Genomic DNA, 25,863 nt, shown 5'->3' on the forward strand with positions numbered 1-25,863 from the left:
CTGTTAAAAACAACGGCTGACAAAGAGAGGGAGGGAGTGAAAAAGTTAAGGGCAAAGGTAACATAATTTAAGAACAACCTATATGTGTAATTACTCAATTTATTTTCCATTGAGCCTGAGCTCAACCAAGTATCCTTAAGAAACCTTATGTTTCTATAAAATGTAATGTTGTAGAACACTATACGATAAAATATTATTTGTTATTTTGCTTTAAATGAAATCTTATTTGCAAGGACCGTCTTCCTAATTTAATTAAGCATACCCAGCCGGATTATAGACCTATGTAAAATGTCCCCACATATTCATAAAAGAAGACACCTGAGAGTTGCGATATGGTTATGACAAACCGTTAAAAAAGGCTGTATTAACCTGTGTACCCACTTTATCTTTGAGATAACATGAGGTAACATAGTAGTCTCCAGTCTACCCCACTGTCATTGTTGTGGAAGGTAAGCTGCAGCAACGTGCTACGAAATATAACTAAAATGGATTCTGTACTTCTGTTTACAGCTGGCATTCTTGTTGCTGTCGCTAACATTTGTCCTGATAAAAATGAATATAAATCAATTTCAGATGAAGGAAGTGAAGGTAAGTTCATACAGTAGTAAAATTTACAGCACGCGATTATGTTTCCACATGTTTGTATGCTTTCGATTCAAACCGTTGGGCTTGTCTCTTGTTCTTTGATCTTAATGCTTTCAGAAATTGCGAAATTTAGCAGAACTGTATGTTAATATACACACACCTACGTACACAGAAGAATATGAAAATATAACGATTAGGATAATTGTTCGTCGCAGAAAAATACGAGAAGCAGATTTAAAAAAAAAAAAAAAAAGACTTTAAATTTGCTTCTTTCCGTTCTATCACCTGCTATTTTTAATTATTATTACTGTTACTGCGTTTCATTTTTGCAGACTCCAAAAACCATCGAGGGAGCCCATTCTTACTATAAAGCGGTCTCTCTCGATGGTTTATAAAACATGATATAACACGAATAAAAGGAAATTGCAGAAAAAGTAAACTGTCCTTATCAAGGACCTTGAACCATGATTTGCAATACACATATATTGATATTTTCGCGGCAGTAAATGAGTAACTCAGGAATTTATTTGTATGGATAAGAAATAAATTGGGAAACTTTGAAAGGATAAAGGATTTATATCATATCTGAATTCAGATGTTAAATTTGACTCTCTCAGTTGTCTATTAAATTTTTTCGGACAAAATAATGTACATTATTACATCATGGAGTAATGTAAATGAAGTAACTTTGCGCATAGCATCATCTGCGATTCATAACGAATGGAACAAATATATGCCAACTCCTTATTTGTAAAGCAGCTGGAATATATTTGTACTACTTTTAAATAAGATAGATCGCTTTTAATTTATTCTTTTACTGAGCCGAAATTGTAAATCGGAACAGTAATGTATGTTAAAAATATATTAAAAACAATACGAAATGTAACGTTTTGGGTATGGGTTACAATGTTATGTGCGACCTTTTGGTAAATATTGCTTGTTTTCCAGACTAAAAGCTTGCCTCTTTTTCCTAAGGTATAATTACATGCATGTTTTTACATGAAATCTTAACCAAGTGACCTTTGATTTCAGGAGGGTTCGTACATTTCTGAAAGGGAAGAGATAACAAAAACATTACTGACCATTTTTCAAATATCTGAAGACTGTTTTGTAATTAAATGCTTATGCACTGACAATAACAATTTATTGAAATAACGTTCGGTATTGTGAAAAGCAAAATAAGGTAGTAACACGATCAACCTCTCTGCCTTTTGTGCTACTCTCAAATTAGAAGAGCCTTAGGGGAACACTTTTAATAATACATGTGTAAAACTGTTCGTCCAAGTATTGTTTTGTCTACCATACATCTTCCTTTAAGAAGTTTAGTAAAAGTAGTAGCCTTAATAGCAAATTAAAGGTTGATTACAGCGTATTGTTAGTTAACTTCGTAAGAAAGGCCGACTTGAAGATATGAACTTTAGCATATATCTCCCCCTCCGAATTTAGGGGTTTCCGATACCGATGTAATATGAATAAATTGGAATAAGTTTGCGTCCCTATAGTCACCTATTTATAAGCCTTTCAAAGTTAGCATACATTACGCAGAAAATATTTCGACTAAAGGCTTCATTAATTGGTCGAACTATCAATTGTAAAGTTCTAGGGGGGGGATTTCTAAATTTCAACCCACCTCGAGACCTTCAGTATCATTACTAGAAGTGATATGTCCCTCCCGACACAAATTCATAAAAATATTGGCATACTTATTCATCACTCTTTATTTTACTAGTATCGTTGAATTATTACAATTATTACTACTACATGTTTACAACACAATTTTAACACTTTCAAGAGTACCAAATATATAAACTTTTTTTTTTCAAATTTAATTAACAAATTATCCATTTTAATCCTTTAATAATCACTATATTGATATATTTTCATATGAGATCTTAACTACGTAATGCGGTACTCCAAAGCAACGCGTACGGATGTAGAAACAAATATGGAACCACTTCAAGCTGTGTGATGAAATTCATCTACCATCTTTAAAAAACTGACAAAACATCTATGCTCACAGTGGCATTCAAACCTTAAGTTAGTTGTAGAGTAAAAATGCTGTTCAGCAGGTCTGCCACACCAGTGCTCTAAATAATTTGCAATATTGAAACACTGCGAAAATGGGTACACACGTTAAAAATCATTAACTACTTACTTTTTTTTTTTTAATATTAACTGTCATTAAAAGGTAACATTTTAAGAACATAAACATATTCAGTACTAATCTAGTCATTACTGATTTTAAAATATCACTGCATTGTCATTTGGATACGAACATATTCAGCAATATGCAAATTACATACGCATCGCTAAAAATGGTACTAATTATGAATATCCTAAAAATTAATAGTGCACTACTTTCTAATCACAGAACCTAATCATTGATGCATCAGTTGATATTCTTTAATCACCCACCACATTTATCTAATTAATTCTTAAAGGTCTAAATTGTTCGTGTATTCTCCATTTACATATAATCTCCAAAATAATTAAAAAAAAAAAAAAACTCCTTTAAAATTCAACTTTCTCCGTTCGCATTATTTTGATTAATTTCCACTAATACATTGTATAATTCATGAACTAACTTGTAAACTAAGTCTACTTCGCTGAGAAATGTAATGTAATAGTAGTTGGACCAGACTTATACAGTAACAAACTTCCTTCTCTAAGTAACGGTTCTTTTAAATAAACTAACAATGCTCTCAAATTTATTAGTTGTCTTGCCAAAATGATTATAAAACTTAAATTCTGAATCATGCAAAATACCGAAATATATCTGTTCTGTAACTAGTTAAACTCTAGTAATCAAAAATTTGTCTTCTTATCAAATCGCATATGATTTTCTTCACATATTTTAAACTTCCTCTCCACCCTTTCACTTTTTAGGATCATACTCAAATCATTTTCGAGTCATTAGCAATGAAAGGGTGAATGAATTCCTATTACTGAAACGTAATCACTGATGAATATCTTATTCAAGGATCCTAAAACTGAACTGTGAGGAACTTCGCTTCTGATTGTTTCCGTTCTGAAGTGCTTCCCATTTCGTTGCCAATAAATTAACCAATTTTTATCCGTCTTGCTAAATAATTCCAATAGTCTTTAGACATCCTTTTAATCGGTGGTTCATATGGTAAACACTATCGAAGGCTTTGCAAAAAATATAAATAAATCGCATCGTATCCATTAGTATCTATTTTTCTCTTCCTAAACACGTAACTACCAGTAAATTTTTGTATTAGTAATCCAAAATCAGATGTACTATATGGGCGTCTTCAATTTTTTCATTACTTGATCAACAATGTTAATCTCTCTTATGAATTAAGATTACCCTTCCAAATTTTACTCGTTTTAAGTAATAAATATTCGCCACCTTGCGAATAGAATAAATGAATAAGCAGCTGGTTTCCTGAATGTTAAGACTTGTTACTTATGATCCTCTTGGAACAGCAAAATTAAATCGGTTTTTTTTTTCCCCTCCCTTGGCTATAAATTAAATTAAACATGTAAAGAAATTATATTATTGTTTAATTCTTTATCCATATGTGCAAGTATAGTTCACGTGCAAACTTTGCTTTCTTACATTTGGCTAAAGGATTAAACAATAATAATTATAGAATTTCTTGGCATTTTTAATTATCTCATATATATTTCAGATTCAGAAAGAATCGTTTACGTTTGGGAAGAAATATTTTCACAGTGCGAAAGAACACATTATAGGGTGTCTATACGTCTTTAGTTTTTACAAGCTAAACACGTAATACCTCCCCTAATACCTCCTGTACTGATGCCAAAAGAGTTTTTTGGCGCATCTAATTTACATAGATTATTGTCAAGAGAGCATAAGTGACAGGAGAGGAAATGATGCAGGCTATTCCAGCATCAAACAACATAAAAATGGCTGGCCCTGGTGGAATGATGATAGAGATTTTACAGTATGGTGTATTACAGTCCCCAACAATGATAATCAACAAAGTGATTGCGGGTGAGGATGTCCTTTATGTTACAATTCCCACAGAAAAAATAACAAAAATCAATTCTCGATATTCTCTTCAGAAAGAATTTAGTGATGCTATCATCCCCCGTTACATGTTAAAATTACACACGTTAAAGTAAAGTTTTTTACTTTAGAGTTTTTAAATTTTTATAATGAATTTTATATTTATTTTCAGATAAGAGTTCCGTTAATTTTGTTACTTTATAAGACCTACCTGTTGACTTTAATTCGATTAAAATATTATTGGTGTTTTGTTGTCAAATTAAACGCACAAACTTTCTTAATATTGCAAAAATTACTTTTATTTTAAAAAATAATAAAAAAAAAAAATACTAAGTCATATAAGGTACACAACGTAAAAAATCCAATCGTCTATTAGAGTCGTAATTTTGTACAATATTTGAAATACGTTGTTTTGACGAAATGTACCTACGACGTCCTGGGTTTCGTTGACCAGTTAAATGCTGCAAATAGTTTGTATATTGTAAAAATAATCCTTAACAATGTTATCCAAAAATTTCCAAACAGTTGGATTGGAACACTGAAATAGCGACTGAAGTCCATAGTGCCATCCTTCGATACAATTTGTAGTTCTAGCTTCTGTACTATATCAGTTATACAGTTCTATACTGTGTAACTGATAATATATTTCTGAAACCACTTTAAATGTACCATCTGCTAGCCAAATATCGTTAACTACAAGTTGATCTAGAAGAGTCTTGTGACCGATTAGTATTATACGTTCTGGATCTTCTGCCCTGGAATCATGAATAATCCATTTATTTCTGGTATTTCAAAATTTTTGTTATCTGGATTTGACGGAACATTTCCGATTGTTTTAGCTTTGGATCTATTTAATCGCCTCACCATGGAGCTCTTCTTCGGTAGGCACATTTTTTAATCCGTCTGATACAGTCACTAAACTGTTAGCTATAATTGCACCAGCCGTTGCGCCTGGATTCCACATTTTTCTTTTCATTTGATTTGCAAGTTGATGAGCTTCAGATTAAAAAGTCTTATTAAAATGACAGTGTTCTGAAGACTCATGGATAATCTTGTTGTCTCTGGTATGGAGCGATCGACAATGTAAAGTTCTAAATTTGCACAACACCAATGAATAGTTCCGATAGCAGTTTCACGGTGACGAACAAACTCAAATCCTTTGTAAATTATAATTTGACCACCTTTATTACTAACACCGTACTCAAAATCAGCCATGGGTAAATTAAAATTAATTAAAAAAATTAATCACGAAATTTATTACGTCACACGTTATATACTAGTTGTATTACGAGTCACTAAACTTGAACTAAAAAATGTAAGACAAAAATTTACTTACCTTCACCCAAGCAATTTTTAGAAATTCTTGAGCAGTTCATGGTGATTAACAATTGTCGATTGGTTTTACCTTAGGAAATTATTTCTTGTAAATCTGAGGTAAGTACTAATTAGGGTAGCTAATCACTACATCATTTTGAGTTACCACCTCCCTAATCCCCTTGCCCAAATCTGCACTAATGATTTACCCCTTGCTGGTTATAAATTTTGTACAATTTTTGGTAAATTTTATTTTGTGTGTAATTTCTTACTTGTGTATTTTTTCCTTTTAATTTTTTTCTTAGTGTATTTTTATCTATGTGTAATTTTTTGTTTAATTTCACAATTTTTTCTTTGTATAATTTCGTCCTCGTGTAATTTTTACAGCACAATTTTATCCCGTGTAATTTTGTCCTGACACGATCATCCCCTATGTCCGAGGCACTTCAGAAATAATAACTAGAATGTTAAAGAAATATAACGTCCTTACGACTTTCAAGCCCCGGTCGAAACTAGTTACCTTTTTATCCGCTCCACTAAATATCAAATCCTTCCTCTCTCTCCGTTCTTGGAGTATATAGCATTCCCTGTTTCTGCAGGTTAGCTTACTTGGAAGAACATTTAAAAAATTACATATAGTCATTTTTTAAATGACTGGTCAATCAGGTCTTTCAGATCATATTTTAGATGTGGCTCATAGAACCAACTGGAAAAAGACCACCATGCTCCATCAGTAAATTTACAAGAGAAAGACTGTTTTTAGAATTCGCAACTACTCGCAGAAATCAGCCTAATTTGAATAAATATGGTTACATTGAACTTCCCAAAATATGGGCAATACTAATACTTCGATATTCCAATAATTCATAGGCCACCAACCTATGTTCACAAAGGCGCCCCACCTAGTAAGGACTCTAGTCTAGTCTTTCGTCCACGTGTTGGCTTTGTGTATGTTACAGGTCTTTGTATTGTACCCCTGACTATATCTCAGCGACTGATACGAAATATCGGAAGAATTAAATATTATTTTTAATCCTTTCTCAGTGTTGTCTTACACCATTAAACTGCAAACATAAGTTTTTTCCCAGCACTTAAGCCTTTGCACACGGAAGTTAAGAAATAGGTGAGGCCGTTTTAGCCCTATTATCAGGGAATAAAAGGCTGATTTTAAAAAAATAATAAAAAATCCTAAGCTTACCTTACACATAATAAAGCAGTTAACATTTCTACCTTCATACACTTTCTTAGTTTAGATTTTATGTTATTCATACTACTGAATATTCATTCGATTTCAGCATTTAAGTGTGGCAAAATTAATATAGCAATTGCAAAGTTTGAAAGTTCTTTGAATAGAATGCCTCTTGATGTATCTTTTGTCCTGCAGAACCTCACACCAGAAAGTCTCAGTGTTTCCAATCAGTTAGATGAATTTTTTTATGCTGATATTCAAAAGAAGATATGACTTTCGGACTCTCCCATATGTTCTGTCTAATTAACAAATGATTCGTTAATTGGATGAAAGACTTTTCCAACAAATAAAAATCATATTTCTGTTAACACGTCAATTTTCTGGTGGTCTGTTTTATTTATTTAAATGAAGCCCAAAGAAAATTTTGACAGTTATGACTTAAAGAGCTTTCGTCATCCTTTAATTCTGTCGAGTTATAATTCTTGAATTTTTCTTTCAAATCTGTATCCAAAATAAGACATCTTTTGGATCTAGAAATTCCTCAAGATTAGAAGTACTAGGATTGACTTTAGTAATTGGAGGTATCAGGTTATTGGCAAGTGATTTTATAAGAAAGTGAGATCATCTCGAAGCTTCACTTTATCTGCAGTACTTGATTAAAAATATCAACTTTCTGACCTTCCTCAGTAACTGGATGCAAAAAGAGTAGGAAGGCAAAGTTCTTATCGTTGTACATTTGTACATCTTTTAATCTTTTCTCATAATCAAAACGTATCTTTGATTCAAGTCATTGTGTTATGAGTCTTCCAACAACAGGTTTGATGTAAATCCATCTTGTTTTAATCTCTGGGAATTTTTAAGTTATTTCCCCTTCATTTATAGTATTTATTTTCCTTTTATTTATGATATTATCTTTTTATAATATTTCTGTCTCATTGATTATAGAGAGGCCCACCACTTATCTTTCCTGATAACATATTCTAATTTTCTTGGAATTCTGAAGATGCTGGTGAAACTTGAAGTGAATGGCATATGTATTTAAATAAAATCAGAGAGGAGATTTCTGTCTACCAGCCAATGTGGATGAAATAGTGACACCACATTTCACTTCTTATCCATGTTATTCAATGGGTTTTAGAGCTTTGTATCCAGATTTAGCTCGACGTCTATAGACGTCGTGGCCGGTTGGGGGGGGGGGGGGTTAAGCTTTTGATAAACACTCTTATTGAAGCCGATCCTCACCTCGCATATTGGTGCTATTGCTACAAGCTTAGTTTTGTTTTTTTCCTCTTTAGTCCATTTTTTAAAGCTTTGACTATACCATCAGTATTATATTCTTGTAGTTTTACAAGAGCAACATTATGCTACAATAACTTTGTTGTGGTTTTTGATTAAAATAAGTTGTTATACTTAACATTATTGCCATTAACATAATTCATTACGGATAAGTACAATAAAGTTGTAAATTTAGATGGCCATATGACTTTTTTTATGAAATAGATTACCATGAAATGTGATAAATACAGCAAAAAAAAAAAAAAACTAAATTTGCAACCCTGGCATTAATCAACGGTATTAAAAGTTGCGTAAAATATAAGTAAATACATAAATGAAACTCGTAAATTTCTGGTGAAATCTGGACCAGACCAATGCACTTCGATGCGACCTATTTGGCGGCGAAGATATGCCAGTGTGAGAGAGAGACGGGCTTCCTCTAAACCAGTGGTTCTTAACTTTTTCGAGGTCACGGAACACTTTTGATTATAAGAAAAATTTGCGGGAACGCCAAAAGCATTATGGTCATAAAATTATCAATAAAAATACGCATGGACTTGCCTTTTATAAAAATGGAACCTTATTTTAATGCGATACTTGAGCTTTTCTAGAGCTTGAGCTAGAGCTTGAATTCGGCTTGGGGAAAAATTCAAAATTCCTCAATAACATGTAATATAGCTATCCTCATTTCTTTATTTATATTAGTAAGTCTTTCACGCGTTTTACTTTTTATATTGGTTAATATTGAGAAACCTTGCTCACACAAATATGATGTTGAAAACTGTAACAAAAGTTTCCGTGCTCTTGTGGAGAGAGCTGAGAATTCGGCTTGGACAAAAATCCAAAATTTTTCAAGAGTTATTTCAGATAATTTCATTTTTAGAGTACGATCCTTTGACAAGGTTACTAAATTTTCTTCTCTTCTTGTAACGAAAATTCACAATTCGATGTGTTAATTATGCCAAATGGATTTCGTATCCAGTCATAATTGTGTGTATTTAGGGAAGGAAAGTAACTTGAAATGTTTTCTTCCAATATTGTTAATGTTCTGTTAAAACGGAAATAATTCCCTCGATATTTTTATTATGGAGCGAAGGAAACTTATCTATTGTATTTTTTCTGATATGCGGTTTTTCCAAAGAGAGACTTTTTTCTAAAAAGCTGACAATTTGACAGGGAATGTCAAAATATTTTAATTTTTCCCTTGGATACTTGTATTAACGTTATTTCAGTAGTTAAAAATATAGGCTAAACATGCCATTTTACCACACCAAATATCATTTTGCAGACATTTTACAAAATCATCTGTACCTTCATTTTGAAAAAAGGCCAATAATACATTCTTAAGTTGTAAAATTTAAAATAGCACTTTACCCCTGGATAATCATCTTATTTCAGTGTGCAAAAGCAAAGATTCGTACTTGGCTTCCATAGATATGCAAAGTCTTTTAAAAAGGCGTGCTTGTAAAGTCGACTTGATGTAATTTATCATATTTACAACTTGGTCTAGTACAAGTTTTAATATTGCGGTAATGTTTTTGAAACTAGGGATTCTCTGTGCAAAAATCAATGAATAGATAAAATATTTGGGTTTATTTTCTTTGCAAGAGTAACAAATCCTTTAATAGAGCCTACCATTGAAATAGCACCGTCGGTACAAATTCATACACACCGTTCACATGAAATTTAAAAATTTTTTAAATATGACGTAATAGTCTAAAATGTCCCTCTTGCAAACAGATGACCTATGAACGATATTCTATTGATTTAGAAGCGAACGCGCATAGCAGTCTTCAGTTGTTAGGATCAGAGTAGCCATTACACTCAGAAATGTGTAATCTTTCATCGGCAGAACACTTGTAACCAACTCGCGGAACACCGGTTAAGAACCACTGCTCTAAACTGTATATTTAGTGTATATTAAAATTGTGCTAATATCACAACATTAAGTTTGAAATGCCATATAACTAATACGACAATTTAATATTTTTAATTTGCAGCAGTATGTCAATTATCATTCTTTTCTGAGTGGAACGTTATTATATCCAAATGCAATATATTGAAAGTTATCGGAATTCTGCCAAAATACTTCTCAATTTAATAAGTACACAATCTATTTACATAATATTTAAATTCATATAGCTAATTTAAAGAATTAAATATGAATGCTTCTCACTTCGTGACGGTTTTGCTTCATTGGAAAATGTAACACCTTAGGTAATGTCCAATGAAGATTATTTCAAAAGCACAAAAGTGTTTTTGTTTTCATAATTGTTTGAAGAGAGAGCCCAGAACTCAGTATGAAAGAATATTAAAAGTCCATTATTCCTTCATAGCCAAATATTGTACATCAGTTAACTATTTCCTGGTCAGCAGGCGCTCTTCGAGAAACAGCTCATGTCTAGAAACAAGCTTTTTTTTTTTTCCCGTCTTTGTTATGAATTGTTTAATAAAAATGAAGTACAATATAAAAAATTATAGTTCCTGGTTTTTCGAAAAAAAAACTATACAACTACATATTATAAAAATCCATATTTATGGAATAGAAAATATGCTACCAGCATCTTGGTCTTTGAGAGATTCGGTGATCAACACTAATACCTTAGTTGAGGCCCTACTATATCAGCTAGGGTGGAAAGGGTTCAGAAATAGGGCACGAGATCTCTCTCTTTTTAAATAAATCCATTCGAATGCATGCCGTTTTGGCCTCAGAGCTGTGTTTATCCAACAATTTTCTTTAATGAATGTCCAGCTCTAGTAACTTACCATTAGCATTTTTCATTACTTTCATTAGCATCTTACTCTCAAAACGATCCCGTTTCACGACTTCTGTATCATATTGACTTATGTATCATACCAGCAGGGAGATGCAAATAAAGACTCAAGTTACACTGGACCATATCTATGCAATAAAAAGTCTTTTCTCTGTCGGGACCATTATTAGTGAGGTAACATATTAATCAGGTAACATAACATATTAGTGTCCATGCTTTATAATCTGTATGACAGATATGCATTTAAAAATTACGCTATTATGATGATTCAATTTCTTCACTGACCGTCCGGGTATTAGTCATATTTCAATAATAGTTCCGCATGGTCAGCAAGATATTCACTGGCCATCATCCCATGCAGTCGTATAAGCAAGTTGTATCATGCCCAGTTCCATATTTCAAGTCTGCACTTTATAGAACTGTTTGAATTAGTGTGTGGCATCGTCTTCTCCCTAAACGGGAATAAAAGGCGTTAGTTGATTATTGGCACGTAAGTGGAATATATTGCAATGAGTAGATCAACAAGGGCACCTTGTCAATGACGACTTCGTTTAAAAATAAGGAATAATCAGAAACAAGTTGATACGACTGATAAGTTCGGGAGATACTGAATATGGTACAGGTGTATTGAAGCTAAGATATTACGCGTTGGTACGCGTACAGGCCATGGTGTATGTGGAGACTTACTTTCAAAGTGGGGTAAAATACCAAATCCCCAATGTCCCTGTGGAGCCGAGACCCAAACTATTTACCATATAGTACAGGAATGCTAGCTGACAGCATATCCAGGTGACTTTAAGGCTATCTTTGACCTATCCCCAGAGGCGATCAACTGGATCAAAAACCTAAATGTTAAAATATGACTAATCTTCGATCTGATGCTTGTCATAAATTTCCTATTTGTATTTGCTTGAATGTAGACTTTTAATCATATACAGTATGTGTATCTTATCTATACTCATGTGTATTATATCTTATTGTCTTTTAACCATGTGTACAAACCATACGATAAATAAATAAATAAATTACACGTTCGTAGTTCTACAATACTCCACGAACAACCATTTGGGTAACAAACAGCTAAATTCATATGTCTGTTCAAAACTACATGAATCGTTACTTTCGGGGATAAAAAGGCTTCATCTTACTTGGTCACTTCTTTCAGAAGTCGTAATTTCATATTACTCATTTCATAGACAGTGAAAAAGGTTGAATATTCGTTCAACTCTTCACTCTCTTACTGTCCTTCTCATACCCCCATACCTCTCCAATTTTACACACACACACACACGAAATGATTCATTTGCTTGCATTATAAGTTCAAAATATATGAACTTCTGTTTAGCAGTCAATGGCCAAGGGAATTTTGTCTTTATTCACTAAAACCATCTTGTTAGTTAGTTCTGGCGGATTCTAAATGGTTTCCTCTTTCTCCATAATTCAAATGAATCAATTCGCTTTCTGTCTTTCTTTTTAATGATCCAGTTTTTACTACATCTATACATCGCCACTGGAAAGATCATTGCTTTAGCAATTTTAATTTCCAGGATTTTATCTTATCATAATCTTATCTTTCATAATTCTTTTCAAGTTTACCATAACTTTTCTCCCCATAATTTTTAATTTCATCTTCACATTGATGATTATTTCTTATTCATGACCCAGTAAATCATAACAATCAAACTATGTTTTATACCCCTCGATCTTAAATTTATCCACATTGCTGGAAGCCAACACTTTTTTTTGCATTATCTTCATACATTTTTTGATATTTTTAGGGATACGACCAAGAGTTAGTTGAATTTCGGGGTGCCCATTAGAAAGATAGGATCCTCTGCTAATAGATGAGACTCTTAGAGATATGGATTTGATGGTTCTTTTATATAAGGAATTCATCAGCCATATCTGAAATTATGGGCACAATTTTTTTTCACCTGGATTTCTCGCAATAAGGGAACTTTTTAGAAAAGTTATGAAATCATATACCAAAAATAATATAATTTCCAACTGTTGGCTACGAGAACAGTTTGAGAAAATGTAATCTGAAAAGTCTGATACATATGAGGAAGTAATGATACCGATTGAGACATAAGCTCAATTATAGCATCCTTCCATCAACCAGGTCTGTTTTTATCTCATATTGAGGCATTACTGGACTGGTTGATGGAGTATTTAGAGTATCTGCTCTCCAGCTAGCAGGCTCCTTGATCAAATCCCTCCCTAGACATGGATCTTTAGCTAGTAGATGAATTTCATTGTTCGGTATGAGCCCAACTCCTCTTATTAGAAATCTGAAGTGGTGTGAAAAAGTTTGATCCGTGTTTGGTCTCTGTAGTAGGGTTTTCGGATTACATAAAAATAAATGAAAATACAGAAATTTACACAAGAACTTCTTCTAAGCCTTTTTTTCGACCGATTCCCGAGTTAATCGATCTCTGGTACCATAAACGTTTTTTTTTTTTTTACTCTCCTGGAAACTCAAAATCGATCGTAGAATCAACACAATTTTCAGAAGAATATAAAATAGTGTTAGGATTAGGGACCACGAGATGGCTGCACTTGTCAGTCATCTCCCTTCGCCGAATGCCGTGCATAATTAGTATTTGGTTTCAGCCAGGTATCATCGATTGGCTACCAGTGGAGATTAAACTGTCCCTTCAGTCTCCAAAATTAAGCTAAAACGGCCTCGCCTACTTCCTATAGGGGAATAAATCCCTATAGGAAGTAGGCGTTAACTGATTCTGATTTTTGATATAAAAGTAATTTTTTAAAAAAAAGGAAAAATCCTTAATCTGCTCATGGCATCAGTCACTGCAGACTTTCAACCTTTCATGAGCGGGAGTCACATAACAAAATAACATTAATGAAATACACAGTTGAGAGCAGGTAACCAAATATACACTAGGGAGACTTTTCAAAATATGGTAAGTTAAGGAAACAAATTCAAAAGTATCTCAGAGAGTCTGTGAGAGAGAGCTTTTGCATGGAGTGTGTAATTCATTGCATGAAAAAATGGTGTGTGTGTGTGTGGTGGGGGAGAAATGAATGATTTTAAGGTAATATAAAGGATTTTCTTACGAATAAGTAAATATCATGATAATTATTTCACAACGAATGTAAAGAGTAAGACTACTCTGTACAGACCAGTAGAAGATATTGTTCTGTCTTATTGTTAGTTTGGAAACAGAACCTAAAAATCTTTTGACATTTTTGCTATTTTGAAAGTTTTAGTATTTAAAAAAAAAAAGATTTGTTTTATTTTTTCTCAAAATTCGATGTGTTGAAAGTATATTAAAAATTAAAATATATAAACACAAAAAATAATTATCGTACTGAATCATTTGAGCCTGTGTAGCTCAGTGGATGTGGCATTTGAACACCAAGGTGCTTGACTGTATGAAGGGAGACTTTGTTTCGAATCTAGTCGTCGACTAGAGGAAATTTTTCTAAGCCTTTTTTGGACAGGCTCCCGAGTTAGTCGATCTCTGGCACGGGCAAGCGGTTTTTTTCTCCCGGAAACTCGGGTTTTTCGTCCCGTAAACTGAAGAAAATCGACCGTAGAACACACATTATTTCAGACATTAAATATATTGTGTTAGGGAGCACGAGATTCCAGCACATGTTGATCCGTCTCTCTTCACTGCATGCTGCTTAATTAGTGATAGCCTTGGGTCAGCTATCTCTGATTGGCTGCCAGTGGAGACTGAACTGCCCACTCAGTCTCAAAAAGTTAGATAAGGCTAAACGGCCTCTCTACTCCCTATACGGTAATAAAAAGGCTTTAGCTAATGTTGATAATTTAATATTAAAGATATATTCCACATTGCTTAGCCAAAAATTCTGCTTAACAGATTTTTTTTTCCCAATTTACAGGAGTTGAGTGTCAAGTTCAAAACATATACGGAATGGAAGATTTCAGTATGGAAAAGGTAAACTTTTAATTCTTATTAAAAACTGATATTATCTCATTGCATAGGCTTATGTGGAGATGGGACATTTTTAGAACTATTTTTATCAGTATAAAACCACAAAAAAAGATGATGTTAAATAGAAACTATTTTTATTTCGACTAGTTTCTTGAAATACTTTGTTTCACTTTAGAAAATAACATGAATAAACTGAAAACTAGAAAGTAATGACAGTTGACATCTCTAGTGAAAAATGTTTGAAAATGTTTAAACAATTGAAAATGCATTCGTTTTATAGGTTCGTGAGTTACTGTATACTGCTATATACGAGTACAAGTGGTGATGGATTAAGGAAGACAAGACTTGGTGTGAAATCATTCCTTGTTTTTTGTTAAACTGTAGAGGATGTTTCATTTCAGGTGCTTTGTTTTTGAGCATTCTTGATTAAAATGTGGAGCATATCAGTTAAAATAGTAATTAATGTGGAGCATATCAGTTAAAATAGCAAGATTGTTTTGCCAACAAAACTTAAGTCGCCTTCTACCCAATCAGCAAAATCTCTGAATAATTGAAACCTCTACATGCACCACTCAAAAAATCGGGTATCTACAAGATCAGTTGCAATTGTAGTCTACACTTCATAGAAAAGACTGACAGACCTGGTGAGATACGGCGAACGAACACTTCAAGCACGTCGAGAATGAAAGCAAGTGCAAATCAGGGCTGGCAGCGCATAAAACGGAAGCAAACTACCAAGTCGAATGGCAACAAACTGAAATGCAACTTGCACCACGAAACACTTGTATACAGCAACCCCACGAATCAGCATAATAGCGAATGCACGCATTTCATATGTTAGCAATGTTAACTGCTTTCTAGTTTTCAGTTTATTCTTTACTCTTTGTTTCAGTTAAATCAGAAAATATTTAAGAAACTAGTCGAAATAAAAATATTAATTTTTATTTCGACTAATTTCTATTTGATCTAGTTTCTATTTGATCTAGTTTCTATTTGACATAATCATTTGTTTGTGGGTTTATACCGAAAAAAGTTATAAAAATGATTACTTATTACATCTTTGCTGTTAACCGTTCTAATATAATCGATGTCACTAAAATGGAATAGGAAGTGTGATTATTTCTAGATGGCGCCAGTTCGATGCAAATAAGGTTGAGTTTTCACTTTACTGAAACAAAAAGCACAGGATTTTTTTATCATCCTAAATCTCAAGTGTCGGCCAAAAGACCGACACATTCCCTTGATTGGAAAGAACTAGATTTGAATTCAGTACAGACTCGAATAATATTTTCCAATCCTTTTCGAGTGTAGTTCAACAAACCAGTCTGACTGAGCTAGTAACTATTATTTTCTTTCCTTTTCTTTTTTTTTTTTTCATTTTGAAAAGAAATGCATTGCTGTCAATATAAGCAACTAACAAGCATACGTGTCTCTCGCCACAAATATGAGAAAGTCGGTGAGAAAAGAGCTATCGCAGAAGATTCCCAGATAATAGTAATCCGGTCATTGAATGGAAAAAGCGTAGCTGAATGAAGTGAAAGTGGATGTGCAGAATCAGGGAATCTAGAGCTATTGCGGGAAAGGGGGGGGGGTGCTGTTGAGTGGATATGCAGACATCAGTGAAGCAGTTGAGCAAAAGAATGTGTATAATATGTCTGAGTTAGTATGAAGGACAACAAACCAGAATGAGATAGTTAGTATAAGGCATAAAGATAGGGGAGGTGCTAAAGAGCTTCTGCACTTTATATGTACAGTATACTAATGCCAGTAGTATTAGGAACGAGCAGGAATTTTTGGCCTTGGTTAGCCCTTCCTGGCCACAGGTTATTGGCATTAGTGAGACATGGCTAACATAAGATGATATAGTTAGTGGGATAGAATGTGAAGGGTATAGCATGTTCAGGAAAGACAGAGAAAAGAATGGGGAGGGGGGAGGAGTGTTAGATGATAGCTGATGAACTGCAACCAAAGAGAATAGAAGTTCAACTGCAGGATAGTGAAAATAGCACATTTGTGGCAGTGGCGTACTAGAGTCGTTGCCGCCCGGGGTGGTCCCTCAGCTTGCCGCTCCTCTCAATCCCAAAAATATACAAAAGTCAAAACGACGTATAGGGAAATAAATTAAAACACCATATTTATTTTTGAAGTAAAACTTTAATTTCAACATTCTGAAATGTTATTTTCCTTGCTTTTCTGTTAACAAAATCGTCGATGACATTGGCGAAGTCTATTTCATTAGTAATGTAGGTAATTCTTAATCAATTTTATTTAGAAAAACTCCTCTCACAACTAGCAACACTGCAGCAATTGTGAGGAAAACTCGCAGTAGTATTGCAATATTTGGAACAAAGTTCTCGAGACTGTACTTTAGAATTAATTGCAAAAGTTCAAAAAGGTTCAACGTGCCGCCCGGGTCGGACCGCACCCCCTAGCTGCACCACTCATTTCATTTGAGGCTATCTGGTGTGAGATTTAAGTCAGCAGAACAAAATTTACAGTTGGGTGCTGCGATGGAATAGATGATGGAGATAGTATGCATAAGCAAATAGGTTCAATGAGTGTAGAACAGGTAATTATTATGGAGGATTTCAACTATGGTAACATTCAGTGGAAGGAGGAGAGGACACATTTTATGCAGTTACTAAGGGATAACTACCTGAGACAGCATGCAATGGAATATACCAGGGGTGTTCAATTCGTCGATCGTGAAGCGATTTTTGGTCGATCTCTTGTGTATTCCTCCTTACTTACAAATTTAATTAAAACTGAAAACATAATATTTTATTTATCATTATTTTGTATTATTTTTAATTTGCTTTAAGTGTATTGCTATTGTTTATTTATTTTTCGTTAAAATTGTCAAATCAGTAATTTTCTTATAAGTCCGGGTAAATGAATTAATTTGGATCAATGGAAGTCAAACAGCGAGCCGAGGGAATACGATTATAAGCAAAGTGTAAAAACTCGATTGTAACTTAAATATTCCAAAACACATTACATCAATTTTTTACTTAGGTTAAGTCCCATGTGAATATTGTAAAAAAAAAAATAATAAAATAAATTTTGTTTGTCTCGGTATAGTTTGCATTAGATGTTTTTATAAATAACTCTTTTGAAGCTAACTGTATATACTGCTTTAATAAGAATATGTTAGTGTTAAAAACAAAGTCAATGTTTTTGTTGCCGAAGCTGTACATGGCGGCATTAGAAAGATTGTTATTGAAACTTGTATGCATGAGAAAGACTTGCAGGCTCTAAGTATAAATATCTCTGAAGTCAGTCAGAAAGAGTTCAAACAACTTTCCGATGGCCGGCAACTTACAATCAAAAGAAAGCGGAGGAGAACAAAAGGCGTGCCGAACTCGAAACATAAGATGAAAGACTCATACCGATTCTTTGGGGATTGCCAAACTTTATACGAGGTCTCAGAGGAGGCCTGATAAAATGGGACTGAAGCAAGCAGAAGTGGTCCCGGTTCCAGAATTGCTGTCAGAGAGGAGGCCGCCCGGTCCAGAGTCTCCGTCAGAGAGACTGCCCGGATCCACGTTGCTTCAGAGAGGACTTTCCCGCTTCCAGAAAGGAGCTTCTCGGTTCTAGACGTCGCTAGAGAGAGACTACTTCTAGGTCGCAGACAAGGTTTCAAATTGCCGAAAGGAAGCGTTCCAATTGCCGGAGAAGAGTTTCCAGGCCAGGCTAATGTCAGACATTCACCAGTGCGTTGAGTTTTCATTGCAATTTGATGAAACAAACGACTTCACTGATATTGCTCAGTTAATGGTATTTATTCGCATGCTATTTCAAGATATTCAAGTAAAGAAGAACTTTTGAAAATTATACCATTATTGGGAAGGACTAGGAGAGAAGACATTTTTACGGCATTTGTTGAATTTGTGAAACAACAAACTTCAGCTTTTTAAACTTGTGTCTATTACTACTGATGGTGCTCCTGCAATGATAGGTAATAAATCAGGCTTCATTTCATTATGTAAAAACGATGACAATTATCCAGATTTTTAACGTACCACTGTATTATTCACCAACAAATACTGTGTAGTAAAAGATTAAACACAAAGATGTTTTGGATATTACATTTAAAATTGTAAATTCTGTTCGAGGAAAAGCCCTGCAACGGCGGTTATTTAAATTGCAGGCAGATGATGATAGGGAACTTCTGTTGTACAATAATGTTTGCTGGCTCATCAGAAGTCAATTTTCAGAATGATTTCTTCTATTAATTAACGATATAAAATTTTTTCTTGATGGAAAAAGGAGATATTTATCCACAATTGAGTGATAAAAGATGGTTGTTACACATATCGTTTTTAGTAGATTTCTGTACGAAAATAAGCAATTTAAACTTAAAGTTAAATTGCTTAATTTCGTACAGAAATCTACTGAAAATGATAAGTGTAACAACCATCTTTTATCACTCAAATAAAATTAGTCGACTGTTTGATATAAACCGAGCTGAAGTAGAACTTGAGATAATAAACATTCAGATTAGTTTACATTTATAATCAATAAACAATGAAGTCATTTGGAAGTATGCACATGAAATATTCCCAATATTAACTGATATTGCGCAAAAAATTCTGTCGTGTTTCCGATCGACATACTTGTCAGAATCCGCTTTTTCAAATATGACCGTCATAAAAAATCAATTAAGAAACCCAAATTACAAATGATTATTTGGATGATTGTCTGCGATTGGCCACTTCTTCATATCAACTTGACTATGAAAATATTGCGAGGTCCAAATGATGCCAAATTTCACATGAACTTTTTTTTTTTTTTTTTTTTAATCAACCTGCGTTTCCTGTAACTTGTGAGTTTGTAATCAATCTGTTTGTTTATTCAAACTTTGGTTTTCCAAAATAGAGAAATAAATATTTTATTCCAATATATATATTTTTTTGTTGTTGAATTTAAATATTTGTTTTATTAAAAGTGATAAATAAATTTTTAAATACACAAATAAAGTTTTTAGTTGTGTATTTTTTTTAGTTGTTTATTGGTGCGTTATCAGATACATAAGTGCGTAAACAGCTACAACATGCCGGCTCGGGCGTCGCCCGGATAAACAAGGCCCGCGATACCAATCGAGCGATCGGGGTTGGATCGAAAAGTGGGATACCGAAAGGAAACAGAAACTGAAACTAATAGAACTGTTATCAGTAGGAACGTGGAATGTGCGGACACTCTTGATGGCAGGAAAATTTAGAACTACTTCGTGAGGAAATGAAGAGATATCGGTGAGATATGCTAGGATTGGCAGAGATGAGATGGACATCATCTGGAGAGATCAATGAATGCGAAGTAATATGGTCAGGACATGACACCATGCACAAAGCACGAGTTGGCTTCCTCCTTAGCTCGAGAGGCACTGTTAGGTTACAAACTAGTGAACGAAGGAATCATAGTAGCAAGATTGCAGGCAAAACCATTCAACATATCAATAGTCCAGATATATGCACCCACATCTGACAGCACAGATGAGGATATTGACTTATTCTACAAAGATCTGACAGAAACAATACCCAAGCAAGATGTGCTAATTATTGAAGGCGATTGGAATGCCAAAGTTGGAATAGATAATAATGGTTGGGAAAGAGTCATGGGAAAATATGGTTTCTGAGAAAGAAATGAACGAGGTGAAAAAATTGTGATCTTGTGTTACAGATCATAACAAAAGTGTAGAAAATAGACGTGGCGATCAAATGATGGGAAAACCAAAAACATGATTGATATGATTAAAAGAAGATGGATAACATCAGTACAGTAATGTCGAACTGTTCAAGGATTGGATATAGACTCAGACCATAGTTTAGTGATTGCAAACATCAAGATGAAATTAAAAAAAGAAATATAAACCCCAACATCAGAATAGAAGAGATACAGCACAAATAAGTAAAGCAGAAATAGGAAGAAGGTACAGAACAGTGTTAGAAGAGAAACTTAAAAGTAGGGAGAAAGAAAAAAACTCGAATTTAAGAGTGAAAAGAGTAATGAAGGCGATAGAAGATGCAGTTGAAGAAACAGGTACCAGGAGAATAGAAGATCAAGAAGAAATGGATTACACAAGAAACACTGAAGTTAGTACAGGAGAAAATAATGTTGAAGATAAGAAGGGATACATCAGAACAAATAGAAGAGCTATATAGAAGAAAGTGTAATGAGGTGAAAAAAGCAGTCAGAACGGATAAGATGAAATGGTTAGAAACCCAATGCAACAATATAGAACAGTACTATGGAGAGCATAAAACAAGGGAGATATACAAAATGATCAGAACCATTAATAGAAAGTGGCAACCAAAACAGACCACAATTAAAGATGAAAAAGGCAAAGTATTGATCAATAAAGAAAAAATTGTACAGAGGTGGACAAGATACTGTAGTGAGTTATATGAAGAAAAACTAGATTCAGATACCGTTGGGAAACTGACTGAAGAATTGAAGCAGATATCACTACCAGGTAATGAGCATGATATGGACATTTTAAGATGAGAGGTAGAAAAACAATAGGACTGCTAAAACACAACAAGGGTCCTGGTAACGATAACATTACTGGAGAAATGATTAAATATGGTGGTGATAATATGGTTACAGAAATGCACCAACACTATGTAATATGATATGGAAAGAAGGGAAAATGCTAGAGAAGTGGGTGAAATCAATATTAGTAACATTATACAAGAAGGGAAATAAGATAGAATGTAAAAATTATAGAACAATTGCCTTGATAAGTCACCTTGGTAAAGTGATGATGATCATATTGCCGGCAATGGTTGGTCGATTGGTAGAGCCTCTGCTACTAATGGCTCAGTTAAGTAAGTTTGAGCGCGGTTAGTAGTTGGAAGGAGACCAATCGTTCGATGCTGTTGGCACGCTCTCCCTCGATGAGTCTTTGGATTCCCTGGAGGTGTCAAATAATAATAATAATATTGACAGAAAGATTGAGAACACAATTTGCAGCATACCTTGCAGACGAGCAAGCAGGATTTAGGAAGAATAGAACTACAATTAAACAGATTTTGACAATGAGGTTAATAGCAGAGAAAGCTAGGAGAAAAAACAAAAAGCTATATACTTGCTTCGTTGATTTTCAGAAAGCATTTGACAGTATTGAACCGAAAGTGACATTAGCAGTTCTGGAATCCTATGGAATTGATAAAAAAAAAAAATAAAATAAAAAAAATAATACCTATATTAAAAGATGTTTATCAGAATGCAGTTAGAATAGGTAATGATTTGGGGAAATGATTTAAAACAAGCAGAAGTATTAGACAGGGAGACCCAATATCACCAAGCATTTTCATCGCACATTTAGAAAGAGCAATGGATAAAATGAAAGAAGATGCCAAAGGAATATCTGTACACGGAATGAGAATTAGCAATCTGAGATTTGCAGATAACATCGTTATTATTGAAGAAGACGAAAGAGAACTACAAAAAACACTGAAAATGTTAAATGAGGAAGGGAAGAGATTTGGACTTGTTATGAACTTTGAAAAAACAAAGACAATGGTATTTGGTGAGAAGAACATGAAACAAAAGATACAAGTGGATGGAACTGATATAGAAAATGTAGAATAATTCACATATTTGGGAAGTAAACTGACATATGACTTGGACTGTAAAAAAGAAATAAAGATCAGGATTGCAAAGGGAAGAACAAATCTGAAGGCCATGAATAACATCTGGAAAAGTAAAGTAATCAGTCTGCAAACAAAACTAAGAGTATTGGAAACATACATCTTCAGCGGTGTACTGTACGGATCTGAAACATGGGTAATAAATAAGGAATCAAGAAAAAGAATTTTGGCATTTGAAAGAACTTGTTACAGGAAGATTCTAAGAATAGGATGGGTACAGAAAATCACCAATGAAGACCTCTATCAGAAGATACAACCAAAACAAAATCTAATGCAGAAGATTATAAAACTGAAGCTGCAATTATTTGGACACATCTGTAGAATGAGTGAGGACCGGAAGATAAAGACATTTATGTTTGGTATTTTGGATGGTTTAAACAGAAGAGGTAGACAATACAGAGAATGGATAGGCGATATAAAAGACTGGTGTGGAATGGGTGTACAAAAACTGCGACACTGTGCACTGGACAAAGAAAGGTGGAAGAAGATAGTGAAACAGATATCGACGGGCAGTGAGCCCATGGTTTGTGATGATGATGAATCAGATATCAGGTGAATAAGTAAAGAATAACTTTTTATAGAAAAGTAGCTCGCGTTGTAAAAAAGGTTGAACACCACTGGAATATACTAAGGGTTCGAGAGTGCTCGACTTAGTAATTGCATCTGAGAATTCACTGTAATGAATATGACCGCGTTGCCACCAATTAGTGAGAGTGATCACAAGGTTCCACACAATTAGCAACCTGGGATGTTGCTAAATGTGTGGAATTTTCAATTAAGACAGGGTACATGTGGAATTACAGGGCTGGTAAGTATGACAAGCTTAGGAGATTGCTTGGATCAGTGCCATGGCATCTAAATCTGCAAGGGCTGAATATTGATAGTGCATGGGAAGTGGTAAAGGAGCGTTTGAATGAGGTAATGGCTGACTGCACACCTAGAGTCCGGAGTGTAAATTAAGTGGGGGTTTAAATGGATGAATAACACCGTTAAGCTTTAACTACAAAAAAAGAAACAATTGTGTTGGGAATTTAAGGAGAAAGGTGACCTGCAGGCACACGAACAGTATAAAACACAGGCCAGAAGGGTAACTAGTGTAGTAAGAAAAGCAAAAGCAGATTATGAAAGGAAATTGAGCAACGCAAGTTAAAGAGAACCCCAAACAGTTCTTTCGATATGCTGTAAGTAAAAAAAAAAAAAAAAAAAATGTATACCGCAGAATGATTTTAAGGAATGCCGATGGTAGAGAGGTAATTGAATCAGTTGAAATTGCAGAATTATTAAGCGAGCAATTTGGAAGAGTATATCATCCAGGTGATATTGCAGGAATGAGGGAACAAATGGCTTATACAGGAATTGAGAGGTGAATTTACAGAACCTTAATGTGAATACATCTGTGGGATTGGATGGTATACTAGCTCGGGTTTTACGTGAAACGGCAAAAGAATTGTTAGTGCCCTTGACCATTTTGTTTAAATTAAATCTCAGGTCTGGGTTAGTCCCGCGGAGGGGGGATGGAAAGAGGGGAAAATAGTTCCATTGCATAAAGGATGCTCCAAGTCTGCTGTTGCAAATTCCCGACCGATCAGCATATTAGGATCGTCAAGGTTTTGGAGAAAGTAGTCAAGAGCAAAATACAAAAATTGATAGATAAAATGGGATACTGTATGGGGGAACAGCATGATTTTGTGAAGGATAGATCATGCCTCAGTAACTCGCTCATGTTTTATAACACAGTGACGGCTGAACTGGATAAGGGTAATGGGTTTACAGTGATACTGCTGGACTTTTCTAAGGTCTTTGACAGGATACCATATGGAATTCTAATCAGTAAACAGTAGCATATGGGGATGGATATTGGATTGCTGAGATGGATAGGAAGGGGGGGGGGTTATGGAGAGATATAAGAGAGTAGTTTATTCAGGAGTGGAGTCCAATAGAAGGCCAGTGACTAGTAGTGTGCTGCAGGGTTCTGTTCTTGGACCACTGCTATTTAATTTGTTCATTAACGATATAGGAAAGGATCTGAGAGGAACTGTTCATTTATTTGCTGATGATGATGCAAAGTTGGGTAGAGCAATGGTGAATGCACATGGTGCCAAAAGTTTCCAGGATGATTTGGATAAATTGGAAGACTGGACTAAGGATGTCAGTTAAATGTAGCAAAGTGTAAGGTTATGCATTTTGGGGTGAAAAGATTAGCAGCAGTATATCACATTGGTGGAACTGTACTCCAGGAGATTGAAGCCAGAGGTTTGGGAGCGTTTATGGATAATGAGTTTAAGTGTTTAACTAAATCAGCTCTTCAGATCATTTGGTTACTGAAGAATGCTTTGACGAGCAGAGACAAGCAAGTTATTGTTCCTCTTTATCGAGCCTTGCTAAGACCCCATATTGACTACTCTACCCAGATCTGGCACCAGGGTTTCTTCTTGATGGGGAGGAGGTAGAGAGGGTCCATAGGCGAGGGACCAAGATGATAGCTGATCTATGGAATAACCCTTACGAGAACAGGTTGAAGCTCTGTGGGTTACAGAAATTGGTTGATAGGCGGAAAAGGAGTGATATGATTGAGACATTCAAATTACTTAAGGGTTTTTACAAGATTAATTCAGAGGAAATTTTTCAGAACAGGTCTGGTGGTTGGAAAACTATGGGCCATCCATGGAAATTGAGCAAGTGTGTTAGAACTAAGTTTTTTACTTGGTGAATGAGTGGAATAAGCTGCTTGAGTTTGTTGTTGGTGCCATGACTGTAAGCGAGTTCAACGCAAAGTATGATAGACGTGATGTTTAAGGCTTCCCTCGATGAGTCTAATGACTCCTTGGAAGTTGCCCGGAATAATAAATGGAATAACGTTTTGTAACTTTAAATAGTTCATCTAAAAAATACGAATATATATGCCACTAAAATGTTTAGAATACATCAGTTTTCCAATTAACATAATAAATGTATGTAAATTTTATACATCAGGAAAGTATATGTGTTTCAGTGCTTAAAAGGTTCCATTGAGCGAGCGATATTTTCTGTTTTTATTAGTTCAGCACTTCACCTTTGATGGCTAAACCTTGAAAGCATATTCTAGTTCAAAACTTAGGTTTTTTTTTTTTTTTTTTTTTTCATGTCGCTTCTATTGCCAGATAAAACT

At 34.3% G+C, this 25,863-nt stretch overlaps 1 protein-coding gene across 3 annotated transcripts in view; it reads left to right on the forward strand.

Annotated features, from left to right (window-relative positions):
• The first annotated feature begins 450 nt into the window (after positions 1-450).
• Positions 451-25,863, forward strand: part of LOC150103918 (uncharacterized) — a 224,993-nt gene continuing 199,580 nt past the window's right edge. For all 3 annotated transcript variants that reach the window (XM_090396600.1, XM_090396599.1, XM_090396601.1), the window contains exons 1-2: positions 451-588; positions 15,011-15,066. In XM_090396600.1, the coding sequence (XP_090252726.1) occupies positions 486-588; positions 15,011-15,066 (159 nt within the window). In that variant the 5' untranslated portion in view covers positions 451-485. The remainder of the gene's footprint in view (positions 589-15,010; positions 15,067-25,863) is intronic.

The sequence above is a fragment of the Typopeltis vanoorti genome, chromosome 8, assembly GCF_054136105.1.
Source record: "Typopeltis vanoorti isolate ZY-2024b chromosome 8, IOZ_Tvanoo_1.0, whole genome shotgun sequence".
Classification (NCBI taxonomy): Eukaryota; Metazoa; Arthropoda; class Arachnida; order Uropygi; family Thelyphonidae; genus Typopeltis; species Typopeltis vanoorti.